Source organism: Leucoraja erinacea, chromosome 1 (assembly GCF_028641065.1).
Source record: "Leucoraja erinacea ecotype New England chromosome 1, Leri_hhj_1, whole genome shotgun sequence".
Classification (NCBI taxonomy): Eukaryota; Metazoa; Chordata; class Chondrichthyes; order Rajiformes; family Rajidae; genus Leucoraja; species Leucoraja erinaceus.
The window spans coordinates 167462264-167484932 of NC_073377.1; the positions used below are offsets into that span (position 1 = coordinate 167462264).

The 22669-nt window shown below is 40.7% G+C and overlaps 1 protein-coding gene across 1 annotated transcript in view; it reads left to right on the top strand.

The window, feature by feature from the left end:
* The window catches only part of abhd18 (abhydrolase domain containing 18), a 49667-nt gene extending 31960 nt beyond the window's left edge, over positions 1–17707 (top strand). The window contains exons 9-12 of the mRNA XM_055647645.1: positions 1745–1846; positions 12032–12407; positions 14083–14245; positions 16532–17707. Of these exons, the coding sequence (XP_055503620.1) occupies positions 1745–1846; positions 12032–12407; positions 14083–14245; positions 16532–16583 (693 nt within the window). The 3' untranslated portion in view covers positions 16584–17707. The remainder of the gene's footprint in view (positions 1–1744; positions 1847–12031; positions 12408–14082; positions 14246–16531) is intronic.
* The last annotated feature ends 4962 nt before the right edge of the window (positions 17708–22669 follow it).

Here is a 22669-nt window from a genome sequence, read left to right on the forward strand (position 1 = left end):
ATAACCGCTTTTTAAAAACCCCATCAAATTTCACATCACTTCATATCCTAAACACAAAGCCATACCAATTATCCTCCTAATCAGTACTTGCCTTTGAAATTACAACACCAGTGGCTAATGATGATACAGATATCTCTGCCACGGTCCCTGCAATTTCTTCCCTCCCTCCCCACAATATCCTAGAATGCACTCGGGTCCTGGGGATTTATGCCATGGCCGTCTCTTTTGTAATGTGGATATGTTTCAAGACATCATGATTCTCTTCCCTTAAATCCCTAACTTCCACGGTAAAAACTTTCAAGAAATGTTAATTTAAGACCTCACCTATTTCCTGTGACTATTTGATCACATTGATCTATAAAGAGCCCTATTCTCTCCCAAGTTACCATTTTGCTATTACAGAATGTCTTCACTTTGATAGATAATGTACAGGAAAACGTGATCTCATGTCCTCCTTTTTGCTCTGCTAATTTTACTCTAACAGGAACATGATGGCTGTAAACTCCCTCTCTCGCATGCTAGATGTCCCTTTATATGTAGACATCCTCTCCCAATGAACTGTTGCGAGTTCTGGTCTAATGCCATTAGAAATTAACCTTGTCCCAAGTTAGCACTTGTGGATCATTTCTATTTTTTTTTCCCATAACTATTTTAAAACTAAGAATTGACACTCTAGTCACTTGCCCTGCCTTATTTCCCAAAAGGAGGTCCAATATTGACTCCTCCCTAGTAGGTCCATTTACATACATTGTTTCAGAAAACTTTGCTGGACACACTTAACAAATCGTGCCCCATGAAAGCCCTTCGCACTGTAACAGTCCCAGTCAAAATTGGAAAAGTTAAAGTCAACTATTTTGACACCAGCTATGTGTGATTTCCTCTTATATATTTTCTTCTCTATTTACGTGGAATATTGGGGGGGGTCTGTAGTGCAACCCGATTAATATAATACTATGTTTGAGTTCCTCCTATATAGCCTCACTGGATGATCCCCTGGAATATCCTTTCTGAATACTGCTGTGATGTTTTCCCTGATAAAAAATGCAAACCCCCCTCCTCTCTACCCCCCGTTTGTCATGCCTCTAACATCTGTGCTCTGGAGCATTGAGCTCTAATTCCTGGTCCATTGTGCATGTTTAATGTCTTTGTTATTAGCTCTGTTTCACAATCCAAATGATACACATTGTATTATCAAATACAACTCAATTATTGTCAATTATACATTTAAGGGTAGGATAAATCTCTCTGTTCTGTAGGCAATGGAAAATTATTTTGTGTAATACATAAAATGTACCTATAGCCTTGGTAGTAAGAAATGGACACTGGTGTATTCAAGGGAGAGTAATGCCCCTGTCCCACTCAGGAAACCTGAACGGAAACCTCTGGAGACTTTGTGCCCCACCCAAAGTTTCCGTGACGTTCCCGGAGGTTGCAGGTAGTGGAAGCAGGTAGGAAGACTGACAAAAACCTCCGGGAACCGCACGGAAACCTTGAGTGGGGCGCAAAGTCTCCAGAGGTTTCCGTTCAGGTTTCCTAAGTGAGACAGGGGCATTAGATACAGCTCTTAGGGCTAACAGAATCAAGGGATATGGGGGGAGAAAGCAGGAACGGGGTACTGATTTTGGATGATCAGCCATGATCATATTGAATGGCGGTGCTGGCACGAAGGGCCGAATGGCCTACTCCTGCACCTATTTTTTTAATGTTTTCTATGAATATTGTAATTTTATGTTGCTCTTTGCAGGGTGTGATGAGCAAAGCAGTGAACTGGAGAGAGCTGGAAAAACAATATGCCACTGAAACAGTTTATGAGGAGGAAATTATCAGATTACTAGAATACTGTGGAGTAAGTTTATTTTAGTTTGCTACATGTCACTGCATTGAATGTAATCATTGTTTTGTATAGTGTTGAGGAGGACAATTGTGAGTTTTAAGATAAGCCATGATGTTGATGAATGTGGTTCAAGATTTTAGGGCAAATGTCCCGTTCCCATTCCTAAGTATATTAAAAATGATGAGGATATGGACATCACTGGTAAAGCCATCCTTAATTTGACCCTGAACAGAGTGGGTTGCCAGGCTGTTTTAGTGGACATTTTAAGAGTTGGCTCTGTTGCTGTGTCGCACCTAGGCGAGGCAGGTAAGGATGGCAGCTTGATTCATTCCAAAAAAATGTGTTGATGAATGCCTGTTGTGATGTATTGTTTAACAGATGAGTTATTTGTTCGGCATGGACTTGTAGGGCCGAGATGGCCTGTTTCCGTGCTGTAATTGTTATATGGTTTATATGGTTTATGTTGGTCAACTGTTTCACCGTTGCACTAAAACCACTGGGTGCTTGCATGATACCTGGATGGTCATGCTTTGCTCGTTCCCCTCCTATAGTTGATCAGTTGCTGAAATTCACAAATTTGGAATGCCCCAACAACACCAAACTAACAATAAACTGTTTTTTTGTTTTTGCTATATGACACTACGAACACAAAAAATACAGACTCTAAGAATCAAAATAATAATTTGAAATGCTGGAAATCATCAGCCAAACTGAAAGCATAAACTGGGTTTACAGTTCAGATTGCTGAATTGTCATCAGATCGAGGGGAAAGTTGGAAATTAAACATGCTTGCACAGAAGGGGGAGGAGTGGATGGAACAAATATCTGATGGGGTGCAGGCCAAGAGAATGAATAATGGAAGTGGTGACGATGCTTAGTTTAGTTTTTTGTCACGTGTGTCGAGGTGTACTTTGGTTAGCTCAGAGAGGGGAGGATGGAGGCTTGTAAATCACAATCTACTATTTGGAGGAGGTGATATGAATTCATGATATCAATGAGGAAAGCAGAGAAAGTTTTTGTAAAAACTGCCGTAATTGTGAAATAGAAAACTGATTTTGAATGTTTGTTGCCACCTTACACTCACACTGGCTTTTTGCACTTATTTCTTTTTTCACTTCCACTGTGAGTTTTCCATCCATGTTCAGCCTGGTTCACATTTGTATTGTGAACCTGACATCTGCCATGAGCTGCTTTTTCCTGCTTTCTCTTACTCTCAGCCTTTCCAGTTATACAGAGAGATCTTTTATTTGTTACTATGCTTTACTCTGTCAAGCAGGTTCCAAGATATAACAATACTATCTCTGCTTAAAGCTTGTCCATTTTTTTCAGTTACGGTGCAGATCTATGATTCCAGTTACCAGAATCTGGTCTCAACCAACTAAAGTCAGCCCTTCTCTAATTAATTCATCGTACTTTGGTTTGCTTCTTGATATTTTCCACAGCCAATCTAAATCTTGTGAAATTATGGTCACAATATCCTCCCATTGACACTTGTTCTGTTTGACCAGTGATATTACCAAAAATGATGGAATCAGCCATGATCACAATGAATGGCGGTGCTGGCTCAAAGGGCCGAATGGCCTCCTCCTGCACCTGTTTTCTATGTTTCTATGATTGGAGCAGGATCATGCAAATTATGAAAGTTTTCCAAAATATTCTTTCTCGTTTGCTCTCTGCACATTTATATCCCAACCAATATTATAATAACTGAATTCCTACCAGTTTCCCCATGATTATAGTTAACTATGTATTTTTTCCATTTTCCCCTTAATTTCCTTAGAAATGTACGTCTGTTTTCTTTACTACAGCTGGTGGCCAATTGAGTGCACCGATTAGTGCAAGAAAACCCACATTATTTCAGAACATTCAGTACTCAGTCGTGTTCTGATTTGAGCCAAGTCTCTGTTAATATCACAGCATACTAATCTCATGTGAAAATTTGCACCTGAAGCTCACTTACCTAATTTAACCAGCTTTTATCATGAAAATTGGATCCATTCGAAACTACAAACTACAAACACAAATGATTTAACCCAGGTCTATTGCTCTTTCCAGCAATCATCTCCAGCTGAAGTTATGCCAACTGGGAAAATTGATCTGCTGTTTCTGGGCACAATTCACCGTAGCATTTCTGACATTTTCCCAGCACTGGTTGCGCTAATGACATCACAAGCCATACATTACAAGTCGTCACCATTACTAACTTGAGACACTCATCAGCAGAATTACTAGCTGGGGCATGGTGGGGTCTGCACCTGTGTATTAATAACAAGAAAAGTCAAACAACAGAATTGCTGCATTATTCATTAAATATACATACCTTAGCATCTCTCCCACTTCACACATTTCCAGCTATATTTTGAAGTGCTGGTGCTACATCTTATTGTCTCCCGTATAGCTGCTGGGTGACTGATCCCTTTCTCTTTAAGCCTGTGCAGATGTCCTTGATGACCAACAAGTTATTTTCAACTTGTTGCTGCGATCCCAATGTGAGTGAGCAGTTTGGTTGGGCAGCAAGGATAGCAGGTTGTCGAAGAAGCTGGTAGGAGGTTGGTTGATACTCTTTAGGGCCCCATAGTGCCTTGAACTTGCACACCAAGTAAAGTTCTTTAGGGACTGGGTAGACAAACTTATAATTATTCATTCTGCTTCACCATTGTCTCACTTGAGCAAGTTGTTGGATGCCTAGTAACACACCTCTGATACCTCTTATCTTCACTCTCTGAGTCAACTAAGTCGGTGGTCCCTGTGGCTCTTGGATCAGGCTGAAGATGGAGGAGGGAGAGGGTAGTGACATGGGGTAGTGTGCCTATCCCTGCTTCTGCAAAAGGGTCAATAGACTTTCCATGTCTCTGCTCTTGGAAGAGAGTGATATGTTCATGAGGATCAGCCGTGACACATGCCTTTGCTCCTTTGGAGCTGTGAACTGTTCCTGATTAGCATACTTGGATATTTGGAGGATATAGCATGAAAACAGGCCCTTCGACCCACTGAGTCCACGCCAACATCGATAAACCAGTTCACACCAGTTAGACTCATGGAGTCTTACAGCATGGAAACAGGCTCTTTGGCCCAACTTGAACACGCTGGCCAACATGCCCCATCTACACTAGTCCCACCTGCCTGCATTTGACCCATCTATCTATCTATCTATTATATATTAAAGCTGTGTGGCTGCTGCCTGCCGTCTGGCGTCCGGCTGCCTTTCTGCCTTTTGATTCGTTGACGGCTGCTCCTTCCTATCAGCTTCCAACACACTTCAAAACAAAGTTGCAACTCAGGAACACTCTGAACTTTTCACTGCTGCAGCAGGCAGGGTAGGTGCAATTGGAACTTTTTTTAAATCCACTGCTGAGGGAGGCAGGGGAGTGCTGGAATCTTACATTTGGGAACGGCTTCAGTTCCGTTGGAGGAGATGGGTGCATGGTGGACTATTGGGTTGGGGGAATCACACCATTGTGGCAGCAGACCCAACGGGTCTGCACTTGGTATCCCTCTAAACCTGTCCTGTTCTTGGACCTGTCTAAATGTTTCTTAAGCGTTGTGATTGTACGTGCCTCAACTACCTCCTCCGACAGCTTGTTCCATACACCTACCACCCTTTGTGTGAAAACGTTACCCCTCAGATTCTTATTAAATCTTTCCCTCACCTCAAATCTATGTCCTCTGGTTCTCGATTCTCCTACTTTGGGCAAGAGGCTCTGTGCATCTACCCAATCTATTCCTTTCATGATTTTGTACACCCATGTAAGATCATCCTTCATCCTCCTGTGCTCCAAGGCCCAACCTTTTCAACCTCTCTCTGTTGCTCAGGCCTCCGAGTCCTGGCGACGTCATCTTAAATCTTCTCTGCATCCTTTCTAGCTTGACAGCATCTTTCCTGTAAACATGGTACCTAAAACTGAACACAATATTCTAAACATGACCTGACCAATGTATTATACAAATGCAAGATGATCTCCCAACTTCTGTACTCGATGCTCGATTAATGAAGGCCAATGTGCCAAAATCCTTTTTAATCACCCTATCTACCCGTGATGCCACTTTCAACTAACTATATGTACTTCTAGATCCCTCTGCTCTACAACACTCCCCAGAACTCTACTGTTCAATGTGTAGGTTCTGCCCACGTTAGTGCTCCCAAAAAGCAACACCATTAACCTACAAACCCGGCACATCTTTAGGATGTGGGAGGAATCTGGAGCACCCATGGTCACACGCAGAATGTGTAAACTCAACACAGACGGCACCCGAGGTCAGGATAGAACGCGGAACTCTGGTGCTGTGGGGCAGCAGCTCTACCCGCTGCTCCACAGCCAGCTAAAGTGGAAATCCACTTTTCATTGACATCTCACTGCTCCATTTGAACAGCAATTTGCTCACAAATGACACCAGTCCATTCAAAGATATCAAATGTGAAATATTTGTGTAAGAAAGAACTGCAGGTGTTGGTTAAATCGAATGTAGACACAAAATGCTGGAGTAACTCAGCGGGTGAGGCAGCATCTCTGGAGAGAAGGAATAGGTGACGTTTCCGGTCGGGAAGGGGCGGGACAAAGATAGAATGTAGGCAGAGACAGTAAGACTAGTGGGAGAACTGGGATGGGGAAGGGGATGGAGAGAGAAAGCAAGGGCCATCTAAAGTTAGAGAAGTCACTGTTCATACCGCTGGGGTGTAAACTACCCAAGTGAAATATGAAGTGCTGTTCCTAAATGTGGGATATTGTTGTTCCCTCAGATCTTCAGAGACCAGATCTTTAACTGGGTTGTGATGAGGCTGCAGTGTCATAACAAGACCCTGTGATGCCACCTGTGTCTCCACAGTAGATGCCACCTGAACCACAATAATGACATTGTCATGGATACCCAGCAAAGTAGCCCACATTGTCTCCTGGCTCTACATTATCTCCTGCAAGAGCTTGGAGATGGATTCCTCTATGCTGCTTGCCTGTTGTACTTATTTTTTTATAATTTACTTTGCATTTTTGGCCTCAGTGTTATCTGAAGTGCCTTCAGAAACAACCCAAATTGGTTCTAACTCGTAATAGTTCTGTGCTTTTAATATGATTGGCATTTAAGCTATTTATAATCAACTAGACAAAGTGGGACCTGTTGGGTCCCTGTCACATGGGAGGCCTAGTCCCCCAACGCAATATTCCACCACTCATCCATAGCCCCCAACTGCGCAGGAGCGGCTCATTTCCCCTTATATCCCAGCATTCCTTCCCCCTCCTCTTCAGGCTCCCTGTTTTTAAACTTTAACTTACTGGCAGGACTCGGTGTTCTGTGATTGCAACATTGTTGCGGGGAGGGCCAGCAACGATTTGGATCCCATTGTGACGTCATAGCTGAACTGTCAGTGCGCAGGTGGAAGAAATTTTTCTCAAAGTGGGATTTTGTAAAGTTAAAAATGTGAATAACTTGTAAAATATAACATCAATCTGAACGAAACTTGATTAATAGAATAGAATAGAATAGTTTCTTTATTGTCATTGTAACATGGGCCATGTACAACGAAATTTAAAATGTCAGCCAGTCAGTGCAGCATTCAAACATTTCTAAAGCTAACGAAACATCCACGGTAAAATAATAAAGATAAGCAAATAAATAAAAAACACAGACAAAGCACGCATACACACCCAACCCTCCATCCTTCTGTCGATTTCACCGTTACCACAGTCCCTTAGTCTGTATCGCCCCTGCGTTCCTTGGCGGCCACATTTAGTGCTTTTATAGCAGTGGGGTAAAAACTGTTTTTTAGTCTATTTGTCCTTGTCCTTGTGGATCTGTACCGTCTGCCTGACGGCAACAGTTCAAACAGGGAGTGTCCGGGGTGGGAGATGTCCTTTATTATATTCTGGGTTTTTTTGGTGCAGCGGGAACTGTGTAGGTCCTCCAAGGTAAGGAGAGGGCAGCCGACAATCCTCTGGGCGTTGTCAATGGCCCTCTGGAGCGCTTTCCTCTGAGCCACTGTGCAGCTGGTGTACCACACGCATACACAGTATGTTAGTATGCTCTCAATGGAGCATCGATAAAAGGACAGCAGCAGCCTCTGAGTGATGTTGTTCTTCCTGAGCACCCGCAGGAAGTGCAGTCTCTGCTGGACCTTTTTCAGCAGCGCAGTGGTGTTCACGCTCCACGTCAGGTCCTCCTCAATGTGGATTCCCAGGAAGCGGAAATCCGCCACCCTCTCTACACAGTCCCCTCTGATGGTCAGTGGTACCATGTCCGTTTTGTTTTTCCTGAAGTCTATTATTACCTCCTTCGTCTTTGAGGTGTTGAGGAGCAGGTTATTTTCTTCGCACCACACTGTCAGCTGCAGTGTGCAGGCTCCCTGTTTTTAAACTTTAACTTACTGGCAGGACTCGGTGTTCTGTGATTGCAACATTGTTGCGGGGAGGGGGGAAAAAAAAAAACACGCTACAACATAATTGTGAGTAAGGTGATCTAAAAATTGTCGCACTATCGCGTACCGTTTTGGCGTAATTTCAGGATCTCACTCACATGCAGACATCCAAACAAACAAGATGAGAGTTTTAGTAATATATATATATACTAAGCCAAGTGGTACCCGTTGGGTCCCTGTCACACGGGATGTCTGGTCCCCCAACGCAACCCGTTCCCCGAACGCAATATTCCACCACTCACCCGTTCCCCCAACGCAACCTGTTCCCCCAATGCAATTTTCCACCACTCACCCATAGCCCCCAACTTCGCAGGGGCGGCTCATTTCCCCTTAGCCCCAGCACTCCCTCCCCCTCCTCTTCATTCACCCTCTTTTTAAACTTTAAAAAAAATGCAAGCACCTGCTGCCACGGCTTTAAAAAAAATCCAATTCCACTTCCCCAGCACTCTCTCCCCCTCCTGTTCAGCCTCCCTCTGCCAGGACTCAGTGTTCTGTGATTGCAACATTGTTGCAAATGAGATCCCATTGTGACGTCATAGCTGTACCTGTCACTGCAGTGTTCAAGTCATTCTATCCCAAACTAGATTTTGTAAAGTTAAAAATGTGAATAACTTGTAAAATATAACATCAATCTGAACGAAACTTGATGAAAACACTCCACAAGGCAATTGTGAGTAAGGTGGTGCAAAAGTTATAGCGCTATCGTGTTCGGTTTTGAAGTAAATTCAGGATAACACACACACACACACTCTCAGACACGCACACGCACACGCACACAGAAACAAACAAGATGAGAGTTTTAGTAATATATAGATAGATATGTGGAACAAGATTTAAGAACATTTATAAACTAATCCAGATCCAGTTAAGAATGTTTGAGTGCAACTTATTTCAAAGCAATTAAAATGCACGAATCATGCCATACTTAATTAGTTCTTGACTGAACTCATGATATTGTAAACAATGCCACTTGTCTTGTGTGCTTATTCCCAAGTTAAAATCTGTAAATTAACACTAGCTACGAAAAAACCCCATTGTTTGGCTTTGTTTTAGACGATAAATGCCACAATGAGTGCGTTGGATTTCAGTTGCTGGGCTCAGTGATGAACTGTGACATTTAAAGTGTGCATACATTTTGATCAATCCCATCAACGACAGATGGCACAATGGGCTAAGTGTTCGGCTGGCAACCGGAAGGTAGCCGGTTCGAATCCCGCTTGGAGTGCATACTGTCGTTGTGTCCTTGGGGCAAGACACTTCACCCACCTTTGCCTGTGTGTAAATGTAATGTAATTATGTGAAGCACTTTGGGGTCAATGCAAGTTGACTAAAAATGTGCTATATAAATAAGATTATTATTATTATTTGTTTGCTGGATACAGTGGTAACATTATAGATGGAATCAACCTTAATGTTAACGTGATTTTACATGATTACATATTTTATTATGACTGATTTCAAGTTACTTGCTCCGAAGAGATCAAACATTGATGTATCTATTGGCTGATTATTTTTTTTTAATAACAAAAAGTGTAAGTTTCTGCAGAATTTTAATAACAATCCAAACAAAGCTGAACTGGTGAAAATGAAAACTGTTAGATGAAAAAGCGAAATGAACCAGGCACAAAACATCAACTGAGATTTAAACTGATGCAATGAGGTGGGAAGTGAAGATGTTAGACATTGTGAGGTGATTCATTTTGATAGGGAGAGTTTTATTAAGTAGTCGCATATTAGGATATGAAACACAAAGTTACAGTAAGTAATTGGGTTGGTTGATCATATGTTGACTAGTAGAAATACGAAGATATAGGAATTCTTGCTGCAGTTTTACTGGGCACCTGTAGTGCCATATGCAGTTTTAATTATCGTGCCTAAAAATGTTCTACCCTTGGTGTCCACAAAGCTTAAATTCAATACATTGACACCTGGAAGGAGGGTTGTGACCTCTGAAAGGTGATTGCATCGAAATGATAAGGTTTCTAGGATTGAAAAAGTTAAAACAAAGAAACTTGGAATAGGTCATTCAGCCTTCGAACCTGTTCTGCCATTCAGTATAATCATAGCTGATCATCCAAACTCAGTACCTTGTTCCTGTTTTCTTTCATTCTCTAGTGCCTTTAGCATTAAGAACTATTGAGTGAAGGAGACGTTATTAACTCAGAGGGCTGTAAATCTTTGGGAATGTCTCCCCCAGAAGACAATGGATGATCAAGTGTTGACTATATTCATGACTTGGAGCCTTTGTTTTTGTAGACATTAAGGAAATCAAGATAGAGAAGGCTTGGTTGGGAAGAAAAAGTTGAGATAGAGGACTGTCATGTATTACTGAATAGTGGCACAAGTTCAAGAGGCCAATGGATCTACTTTTTTTTGTTACAGCAGTGACGTCAGTTCAAACGTACTTCATTGGCTTTAAAGCACCAAGGTGTCCTGAGCTATAGTCACCATATAAATACAAATGTAAAAACACGACATTTTATTTCCTTGAGAAACTTGCTTTTCAATTTCTTCGCAATCCAACTTCCTTTTGGATTGATACTCGATTTTAAAAAGGGTGCAGAGATTGTATCTTTGGTTGTACAATATTTGTACCTCAAATACGAAGGGTGCAAAATATACATCCAACAGTAATAATGGTCTGACATGCTTATCCTCTTCTGGTAGGCTTCACTTGTTGTGCCTTTTGTGGCAGAGAAGGTGTTTTATCATGATTGCTTAGTCTTCAGGTGTAAGATAGATATTTAGTCAAGTCAAGTCAAGTTTATTTGTCACATACACATACGAGATGTGCAGTGAAATGAAAGTGGCAATGCTCGCGGATTTTTTGTGCAAAAGACAAACAACAAAACAACCAAACAAATTATAAACACAATCATAACACACATATTCTTTTACATAATAAATAATAGAAGGAAAAACGTTCAGTAGAGTTAGTCCCTGGTGAGATAGGTGTTTACAGTCCGAATTGCCTCTGGGAAGAAACTCCTTCTCAACCCCTCCGTTCTCACCGCATGGCAACGGAGGCGTTTGCCTGACCGTAGCAGCTGGAACAGTCCGTTGCAGGGGTGGAAGGGGTCTCTCATGATTTTGTTTGCTCTGGAGTTGCACCTCCTGTTGTATAGTTCCTGCAGGGGGGTGAGTGAAGTTCCCATAGTGCGTTCGGCCGAACGCATTACTCTCTGCTGAGCCTTCTTGTCCTTGGCTCAAATTGAGACAATTCCCATACCAGATGGTAATACAATACAATACAATACAATAAGATGTTTTGTCCGCCGCTGCATAGAAGATAGTGGAGGATCCCATCGGAGACACTAAAAACTGAATTTCCTTTCCTTGCCTGAGGTGGTAAAGGCGCAATCCAACTTCTTTTTGCCTTACTCGATTTTAAAAAGGGTGCTGATTGTATCGTGTGGTGCCCATGTTTGTACCTCAATACGAGATGTGGACTCCCAGATATTTAACACAGTTCACCCTATCCACAGGATCCCCATTTATACTCAATGGAGTGTACGTCCTCGGATGATGTGCCCTTGGGTATTCAATTATATTTTAAATGAATTTGATTCTTTATTGACCTTATTTTGATGCTGAACAAGAAATTACCTGACTTGTTTCCTGTTCCCATCTGAGGAGTGTATTAAATGATATAAGTGAATCTGTATCACTGTCCAAAATATGTTGAAACTGCAAGTGAGGCAGGGAGAAGTTAATCAAAAGCTTCAGTGAAATATTTCCTTTGAAAAATCTGCTTTGAAATTATTTATAAATCTTAATTATTTAATCTTTAGATGGATTCTTTCAAAATGGGTCAAGATTTTATAAAGAACTCCTCATCCAGTTTGGACAAATGGGAACACTTTGACTTTACCACAGAAATGCATGAATTAAAGGTTAAGAGAGAAGTCTTGAAGACTGCAACAGTTACTCAGTTCAGTCCCGATACGACAGTCTTTAATGCTTCCACACAAGAGTTTCGGCTTAAAGATACCTCGCACCGTGGCTGTCAGACTCATCGAATACCTTCAACGAACACTAGCAAGCTTTCATCCTCTGTAAAACATGAACCATTAAAGAGGGAAAAGAGGAAAAGCTCCCTAGAACGAGAATCTATACTCTTCATGAAAGGAGTAATGGATGAATGTACACACATGGGAAATTTCTCAGGTATTTTAAAACTTCTGATTAAAGTTAATATCAGAAATTGTGAATACATACTATAATTGAAATGTTGTATGATTTATAATGTATACAAAGAAAGATGCAGGATTTCCTGATGGTGCAATGGTTAAATTCATCATGTGGTTAGCTTATCTCAGACATGTCAGCATTTACAGTTTTACAATTATTCTCTACATCCAAAAAGGAAGAGAAAGATTTGTGTGCAAACTCAGTTGCTGATTCTTATCTGCTTAATCCTGCAGTAAGTGAGTTGTTTGATTTGATGTCACAGTGGAAATGTTCTGGTGTAATGAATTCTGTGGTGCAATATCAGAACAATTTGCGATATTTCCAATTGTGGGAGTGTTCAACATGGGACTTAATTGAATGATATGGAGGTAGTCATTTAAAAATGTGCTGTGTAGGAATTTCTTCTTGCAGAAGGTGGTGAAACTCATAATTCCCTACCCCAGAGCTGTGCGGAAACTTTAAATGGAGGTGTATTTAAAGAGGGGTAGATGCACTTTGAAATACTGGGGAACAGCGCTATGGGATCTAGCACAATAGACAACAGGTGCAGGAGTAGGCCATTTGGCCCTTCGAGCCAGCACCGCCATTCAATGTGATCATGGCTGATCATCCCCATTCCCCATTCCTGCCTTCTCCCCCTGACTCCGCTATTTTTAAGAGCCCTGTCTAGCAATCTCTTGAAAGCATCCAGAGAACCTGCCTCCGCCGCCCTCTGAGGCAGAGAATTCCACAGACTCACCACTCTCTGTGAGAAAAAGTGTTTCCTCATCTCCGTTCTAAATGGTTTACTCCTTATTCTTAAACTGTGGCCCCTGGTTCTGGACTCCCCCAACATCGGGAACATGTTTCCTGCCTCTAGCGTGTCCAAGCCCTTAACAATCTTATATGTTTCAATGAGATCCCCTCTCATCCTTCTAAACTCCAGAGTGTACAAGCCCAGCTGCTCCATTCTCTCAGCATATGATAGTCCCGCCATCCCGGGAATTAACCTTGTAAACCTACACGGCACTCCCTCAATAACAAGAATGTCCTTCCTCAAATTAGGGGACCAAAACTGCACACAATACTCCAGGTGTGGTCTCACTAGGGCTCTGTACAACTGCAGAAGGACCTCTTTGCTCCTATATTCGACTTGTCTTGTTATAAAGGCCAACGTGCCATTCGCTTTCTTCACTGCCTGCTGTACCTGCATGCTTACTTTCATAGACTGATGTACAAGGACCCCCCAGATCCCGTTGTACTTCCCCTTTTCCCAACTTGACGCCAGATGAGGTGTTGATGTGAGGGGCAATTCAGTTGTGATATTGAATGACAAGTTAGGTTGAGGAGCATTCTATTTTCTTATGAATTACTTTGAAAAGTTTAAAAACGCAAATTATATGATCTCCTGAACATTTGAGTAGATGTTTAAACCTATTTCAAAATAAAAGGAGGAATTATGAAAGACCTTTGCATTTTTAATGAGGAGAATTGGATTAGATAAATATTTGAAGTAGAAGAAGTGAGTTTACAAGCAGCAGTTGCACTGAACATTATTTAAATTAAGAATGTCAATTAGCATCTGTTGGTCTGAATTGCTAGCTGAAAGTCTGTGTGTGTGTGTGTATATATATATAAGCTCTAATTATCTGATCTTTGATTTAAATTACAGTGCCAGTAGACCCTAGTCTAATCATAGTGGTCCAAGCAAAAGAAGATGCCTATGTTCCTCGAGGTGGAGTACGGAGCCTTAATGAAATCTGGCCTGGGTGTGAAGTCAGATACTTGGAAGGGGGTCACATTAGTGCCTACCTCTTCAAACAAGGTCTCTTCAGGTAAAAGCAACGAGAACCTGACAAAACAGCAATTTCTGTTGGCTTAAAATAATCAATTTTTGGGACTTTTTGCTATTTCTCTCTGTACCAATCACTACCCTGGCTGAAGCCATGAAGATCTTATAGAAACTTACAAAATTCTGGGGTTGGACGGCTAGATGCAGGGATTGTTCCGATATTGGGGAAGTCCAGAACTCCTGGGTCACAGTTTATTTTTTAGGTTGAGATCCAGTTTTTGTGGTGAATCTCTGAAACCTCTACCACAGAAGGTGTTGAGATCACTTCCCTGGGCTAAAGGGACTAATTAATGATAAGGGCCGAATGGCCTACTCCTGCACCTATTTTCTATGTTGTCCAGTTTTTGTGCTGAACCCTGTAGATCACTTCCTGGAGACTAATTAATATTGTTATTTGGTTGGCATGAATAAATGAGAAACCTTGAATGTGTAGAAAAGTGTTGGACTCTTACTGTGGTCGAACTCTGTCAGCTATCTGTCTGGTCAATTGTTCATTCTTTTTCAAGAAGATGTGCTTACAAAGTTGTTATATGTTTTGATTGTGCAGAGCATTCATTTTGATTCGATCCTGCTGGCCTTGCAATGGGATTGTTGATAAATATTAAAAACAAAATGCTGGACATCAGTAGGGTAACTGTGGATAGAAAAAAAAAATTAATGTTTCAGGTCATCAGACAAAGGGTCTTTAACCTTTTCACAGGGGGGCTGTGTAACCTGCAAAGTGTTCCCAATATTTTCTGTTTTTTCTTTCAGATTTTCAGCATCTGCATTTTTTATTCATTTACTGTTGACAATTAAGTGATTGGACTTGGGGAAAGTGGGAACATTTGGCATTATAGAAAATTACATTTTCTTCAGCATGTGGATCATTTGAATAACTCTTCAGTAAAGCACTACAAGCCTAATTTCTCCTATCTTGTGTCTCTCCATAGCTCTATAATCTCCTCTGATTTATCTGTATTTCATAGTTTCATGCCCTTATGGTTTTCTTTATAAAGAAATTCATGCTCCTCTCCTTACTCCAAGTAACATTTTTAGGTTGACGACTGCATTGTTTTATCAGCAGGAGAAAATTACCTGTTCCCCTGGGAAATCCCATTTTCTCCCGGTTGCCGAATTCTCCTTCCCATTCCTCCACAGACCTTTCTATCCTAGGTCTCCCCCATTTTCAGAGTGAGGCTAAACGCAAATTGGAGGAACAGTGGCTCATATTTCGCTTGGGCAGCTTACAGCCCAGTGGTGTGAATATTGATTTCTCTCACTTCAGGTAGCCCCGGCATTCCCTCTCTCTCTATCCCTCCTCCACCCAAGTTGCACCAGCTTCTCATTTTCACCCTACAAACAGCTAACAATGGCCTGTTCCCTTTATCACCGTTACTTTTTTGCATATCTTTCATTAATTGTTCTTTATCTCTCCACATCACTGTCTATATCTCTCATTTCCCTTATCCCTAACCAGTCTGAAGAAGGGTCTTGACCCAAAACATCACTCATTCCTTCTCTCCAGAGATGCTGCCTGTACTCCAGCATTTTGTCTACCTTTGATTTAAACTCTGCATTCTTTCCCTAACGCAGTGATCCCTCCACACCACCATCTCAAAGAAGGCACGTGCAGGGCTTTTAGCACCTGATCCGAAAACATCAAAGAGAGACTGGCTCAATGTTCATTATAGCATGAAATCCATTTAGATAATAATAATAATAATAATAATTTTATTTATAGAGCACTGTAAAAACAAACATAGCTGCCAAAGCACATCACTAATTTGACAAAAAAAAGTCTAATACACACCAAAAATTCAAAAGAAATAGAGGAAAAGACATTTAAACCAGAAGCAAAGCCTCTGCAGCCAGGGAGTACAAATCGTTTTAACCTATTTGAAGATGGACAGGAGTAACACAGTGATCCGGAGCAAACAGAAAGATGAGCCTCCGACAGACCACCAGGAGCAGCTCAAAGGGACCGGGCAATTAGGGTGGAGCAGCTCGAGAGGTGCAATAGAGATTTATAACAGTAACTTAAAATGAACCCGAAAGTGCACCGGGAGCCAGTGTAGGGAGGCCAGAATTGGCGATATGTGCTCCCTCTTTCGAGTCCCTGTTAGCAATGACCTGATCCTAAAACAGTGAATTTGGTAAAAATAGAGACTGGCTGTGTACAATGTTCATAATATAACATGAAATAAACACATTTATTGTTGACACAGCCAGAAAATTACATCTGCCTGTGATACATTTATTCAGAATTTAACTTTTGTTTTGTTTGCAGACAAGCCATTTATGATGCATTTGAACGCTTCCTTCAGAAGTACTCCATTTAGGATTGAACGTTGAATGCCATGCTAATGGTGGATTTAATTTATGACTGATTCCAGCATACCGAGTCGTCATCACTGCTACAAGGAATATCATTAGCAAGCAACTTCACATGGAAGATGGGGAGCATCATTGTCCTCTAATGGTTGCAAGCCAGTTAGTGAAAGAAAAACAAAAGAACTGTATACTAACCTATTATAAATGATTATTGGTCTCACAGTTCAAAATTTGTTGAACTCAATCTCATAATTAGTGTCACTTTTAGTAACAATCTCCACATGCTGATTTTTTTACATTTTACCAATACGTTTTATTCGATCTGTTGTGTGTTTAACTTTATTTTCTGACAAGTGTGAACTTCAGGGAAAACATACATGTACAAGAATATACAAATGAAGAAAATGAATGTGTACTTCAAAACTGACTTGAACAATTGTATTAGTAATGTGCATAGTGCTGTATACAAGGAAAGGACATGGTGCTACTTTGAGTTATTTTGTGCCTGCTTGAACGACTGAACTTAGGAAATCACTTTCCATTTGTAGCAAGGTGACATTTTTATTCTAGAATGGTGCCAGAGCATGATGACTCTGCGTACTGGCCCCAACACATCTACTTATTCCTTTTACAATTGTTCTGCTTTTCCAAAAGCTCAATTCCAAAACTGTCTGAATTACTAACAGTGTTCTATCTGCCTTTTCTCTGTGCCTGTAACTTTATTCTGTGCCCAGTTTATTTTCTCTTTTGCACTGCCTGACTTTTGTACGTGTCTGTGGTATGATTTGCCTCGATAGCGTGCAAAAGGTTTTTCACCAACTCGGTACTTGTGACATTTATGAATCAATGTCAATACCAATAATGAAGAAATCATTTGCAAATGTCAGACAAAAAAATGGAAAAAACCAAGGGCACTTTGTTAAATCAGTTTCCTGAATCTACACTGGAATTAAGATTTAATCCTACAATGATTGATTAATCTTTGGATACAGTGAAAAATTATTTTTGGTTTAAGATTTAGTTAATATGAAGAACTTGTAACTGAAAAATAATTAAAGCAGCTCAATGTCATGTGTGAATTTTATAACTAATTTAATAATTACAATTTTCATCAATAAAACTCATGAAACATGTTCCGTTTCTTTAGTTTTGATCCATGAAAATGAGAAATATTGTAACTCATTTCCTTATAAATTCATAGAGATTAAAGTACAGAGGGAGTACTCATTCAACAGGCAAGGGAGTACTCATTCAACAAACTAGAGGGGTATTTTCTGAATGTTCAGAGCAGGAAGAGATTATTGCTTCCCGTAATGTCTCTATCCCATAATAAATCTCTTGCATAGAAACTTTAACGTTCTGGTACTTCCAGGAGATTCTCTCATTCTGTTCCCAGTGCACTGTTAAGACTTATTTTTCTGCAAAGTAACTGAAACATACTTCAGAATGATATTAATACTTCTGGGGTTTTAGAATGAACTATTACTGTACCATTGGTAGACAAAAATGCTGGAGAAACTCAGCGACTGAGGCAGCATCTATGGAGCGAAGGCAACGGGCGACGTTTCGTGTCGAAACCCTTCTTCAGACTGATGTGAGGGTGGGGGGTCGGGAAGAAGAAAGGAAGAGGTGGAGCCAGTGGGCTGAGAGAGAGCTGAGAAGGGGAGGAGAAAGTAAGGACTAAGAAGTCAATGTTCGTACCGCTGGGGGTGCAATAGATGCTGCCTCACCTGCTGAGTTTCTCCAGCATTTTTGTCTACCTTCGATTTTCCAGCACCTGCAGTTCCTTCTTAAACATATTACTGTACCATTTCTCACTTAATAGGTTTATAAAATATCAACAAACTTCCTATACTTGTTTAACCATCTTTGTATCAACTGAAGATTCGAAGCTACTGTTACTGTTGCTTAATTTAATTATTCAGTAAAAGATTGAACAGTTCTTTCAAGGGAAGATCCTAATTTATTCTGAATTCTAATTACTCATTATGGTTAATTACTCATAAATGGTTAATTTGGAAACTTGGCATATTTAATATTTTAACACATGTGATTGGAAACGGGCAGGGATGGACATTCTGCACTGGATTTCTGATCTAAAGAAATGCATTCCCAAAATAGTGACATGAATGAGTTGTGTGCATTCCATTCTGTATCATTCATTTGACACTTAATGGGCATCAATGTTGCTGGAAAGGGCTTAAAAATTATTTAACATTTTTATATTTCTCTAGATGAATTTTGGAAAATTAAATTCCTTTCCCTTCAACGATCACTATCTCAAGCAAAACCAAACTGATGACCACATTGGTCATAAGGAATAGGCGGAGAATTAGGCCATTCGGCCCACCACGTATACTCTACCATTCAATCATGGCTGATCTATCTCTCCCTCCAAACCCCATTCTCCTGCCTTCTCCCCATAACCTCTGACACCTGTACTAATCAAGAATCTCTCTATCGCTGCCTTAAAAATATCCACTGACTTGGCCTCCACAGCCTTCTGGTTGGTGAGCCATTATTTGAACCTATTTGAGTATACAATGTATTCAGACCCCTTCACATTTTCCACATTTTGTTACGTTACAGCCTTATTTTAAAATTGATTAAATTCCTTTTGATTTTATCATCAATCTACACACAATACCCCAGAATGAAGAAGGGAAAACAGGTGTTTAGAAATGTTTGCAAGGTAATTAAAAAGAAATAACTGAAATATTACATTTACATAAGTATTCAGACCCTTTGCTATGACACTCAAAATTGAGCTTAGGTTCATCCTGTTTCCATTGATTATCCTTGAGATGTTTCTACAACTTGATTGAAGTCCACCAGTGGTAAATTAAATTGATTGGACATGATTTAGAAAGGCACACACCTGTCTATATAAGGTCCCACTGTTGATAGTGCATGTCAGAGCAAAAACCAAGCCATAGAAACATAGAAAATAGGTGCAGGAGGAGGCCATTCGGCCATTCGAGCCAGCACCGCCATTGGCTGATCGTCCCCTGTCAATAACCCGTGCCTGCCTTCTCCCCATATCCCTTGACTCCACTAGCCCCTAGAGCTGTATCTAACTCTCTTAAATCTAGTGTGTCCAAGCCCTTATATGTTTCAATGAGATCCCCTCTTATCCTTCTAAACTCCAGAATGTACAAGCCCAGCTGCTCCATTCTCTCAGCATATGACGGTCCCGCCATCCCGGGAATGAACCTTGTAAACCTACTCTGCACTCCCTCAATGGCAAGAATGTTCTTCCTCAAATTAGGGGACCAAAACTGCACACAATACGTCAGGTATGGTCTCACTAGGGCTCTGTACAACTGCAGAAGGACCTCTTTGCTCCTATATTCGATTCCTCTTGTTATAAACCTCCAAGCTTCCTACTCCCATTCTCAAGTTCTACTTCTCCATTCCTCACCAACATGTTTTGAGATACTTTATGGTCCTATAGCAACACAGTTTATTGTTTGCTCCCTTGTATTATCACATGGCTATAAATGGAAATAGTATTTTAAAAGATTGCAAATAAATACGAGTGAGTTCTCAAGTTAAAAACTGGGAATAGGCCTGTAATTTCCTGGTCATATGGATCTTAAAAATTAGAAACAATAAACCAAATGATGAAATTAAAGTTCCCTATCCATTAGAAGGCAAAATGGTGACTCTAGGTTTCAATTATTGCAAAGTGCCAAGCTTGTAATTTAAAAGTACAAAATTGTTTCAGCTTATTTCAACTATTTTAGCACAACATAAAAACCAACATTGAGGAAATTTAATTTTATAATGCAATCTTTATAATGCAATTTATAATCTATGCTGTGATAGATTAATTCAAACAAACAAAAATACAATGCAATTCTAAGGATTCTTGAAAAAATGTAATTAAACATTTCCCTTGCCGCCCCTACAATTGGGTTTTAATTTGAAGAAAGTTTTTGGAGAGATGCATTGGTGGGAATCGCATGTACAATGATACATTTAGAAAATGCTTCACTACTGTAATGCAATATGCACAGTGAACCACAGACTATTAGGATGGAAGCCAACATTTTGCTGCAAGTTAGATTTTGATGCAAGCCTCTGGAACGTGGGCAGGCTGAGATATGTCTAGGCCATGATTGTAGAAGATAAAACAATATTTGTAGAAAATAAAAAATACTTGGGAGTAACTTTCACTACCCGACAAATCAAACCACGGTGAATGATTGGACCCTGATGATTGTTGTAGAGCCAATGCAACGGTCTGTAGGTGCGCCGTGTTCGTGAGCGCCCGTAACTAGGGGCCAGTGCTCCGGGTGGCGTGAAGGGGCGGGATCTATGTCAACACATGATAGATGTGGCCCGCCATCCACTCACAGACATGTGTCCTGGCCCCTATACAGAACAAGGTTGCCCACCCCTGCCCTAGATCTTCAGTTCCCTAATACATCTGGGAGATTGTTTGTCTTCCTTAGTGAAGACAGATCCAAAGTACCTGTTCAACTCGTCTGCCATTTCCTTGTTCCCCAGAATAAATTCACCTGTTTCTGTCTTCAGGTGACCCACATTTGTCTTAATGAATCTTTTCCTTTTCATATACCTAAAGAAGCTTGTACTATCCTCCTTTATATTCTTGACTAGCTTACCTTCGTACTTCATCTTTTCTCCCCGTATTGCCTTTTTAGTTACTTCTGTTGTTCTTTAAAAGTTCCCCAATCCTCTGGCTTCCCACTCATCTTTGTTATGTTATAGGTCTTCTCTTTTAGTATTACACTCTCCCTTGTCAGCCACAGTTGCCTCTTACTCCCCTTAGAACCTTTCCTTATCTTTGGAATTAAATAATCCTGCATCTTCTGGATTATTCCCAGAAATACCTGCCATTGCTGTTCCACTGTCATCCCTGCTAGGGTCCCATTCCAGTCAACTTTGGCCAGCTCCTCCCTCATGCCTCCATAGTCCCCTTTGTTCAACTGCAATACTAACACTTCTGATTTCACCTTCTCCCTCTCACATTGTAGATTAAAACATCATATTATGGTCACTACCTTCTAATAGTTCCTTTACCTTGAGTTCCCTTATCAAATCCGGTTTATTACAGAACACTGTCCAGAATTGCCTTCTCCCTGGTAGGCTCCATTACAAGCTGCTTTAAGAATCCATCGCGGAGGCACTCCACAAACTCCCTTTCTGGGGTCCAGTCCCAACCTGATTTTCCCAGTCTACCTGCATGTTGAAATCTCCCATAACCATCATAGCATTACCTTGTTTACATGCCAATATTAACTCCTGATGCAAATTGCACCCTATATCCAGGCTACTGTTTGGGGGCCTGTAGATAACTCCCATTATAGTCTTTTTGCCCTTACAATTTGCTCAGTTCTATCCACAATGACGCTACACCTGATTCTATCTCACCCCTCGCAAAGGATTGAGTTTCATTCCTCACCAACAGAGCTACCTCACCCCCTCTGCCCACCTGTCTGTCTTTTCGATAGGACGTATAACCCTGAATATTCAGTTCCCAGCTCTGATTCTATGCTGGTTTGGTGGAGGACACTGAAATGATCTGGGAGAATACAGCTAGACTAATTTAATGCAAATGAAATATGATGTGTGAAAAATGTCAAGTCATTAACATTAGGAAACAAATATGGAGCATTTTTAAAATGATGTGTGCTTAAAAGGTGTGTGTATTCAGAGGAGCCTGTTTGTCCAGGCACACAAACCACTGAATGTTAATGTACAGATACGGCAACCTATTAGCAAGGAACCTACATGTTGACCTCTTTTACAAGAGAGTTTAAGGACAAGAGCAAAGATATCTTATTGCAATTGGATAGAGTTCTGGTGAGACCATAGCTGGAATATTTTGTGAAGATTTGGTCTCAATAAATTTACCAGTTACAGGTAAAAACTCGAGACAGAATCCTGAGATGGGGTGGTGGGGAATTTGCTTATGAATAAAAATTAAGGAGATTAGGGGTCATAATGTGATTTTGTTGATTTAACAAATCTGTGTTACAACTGGTCTGTTCTGCTGTAGATTAATTTAGATTAGATTCTTTAATAATCCTTTACAGGAAATTACAGTGCCACAACAGTGTTGTATTGG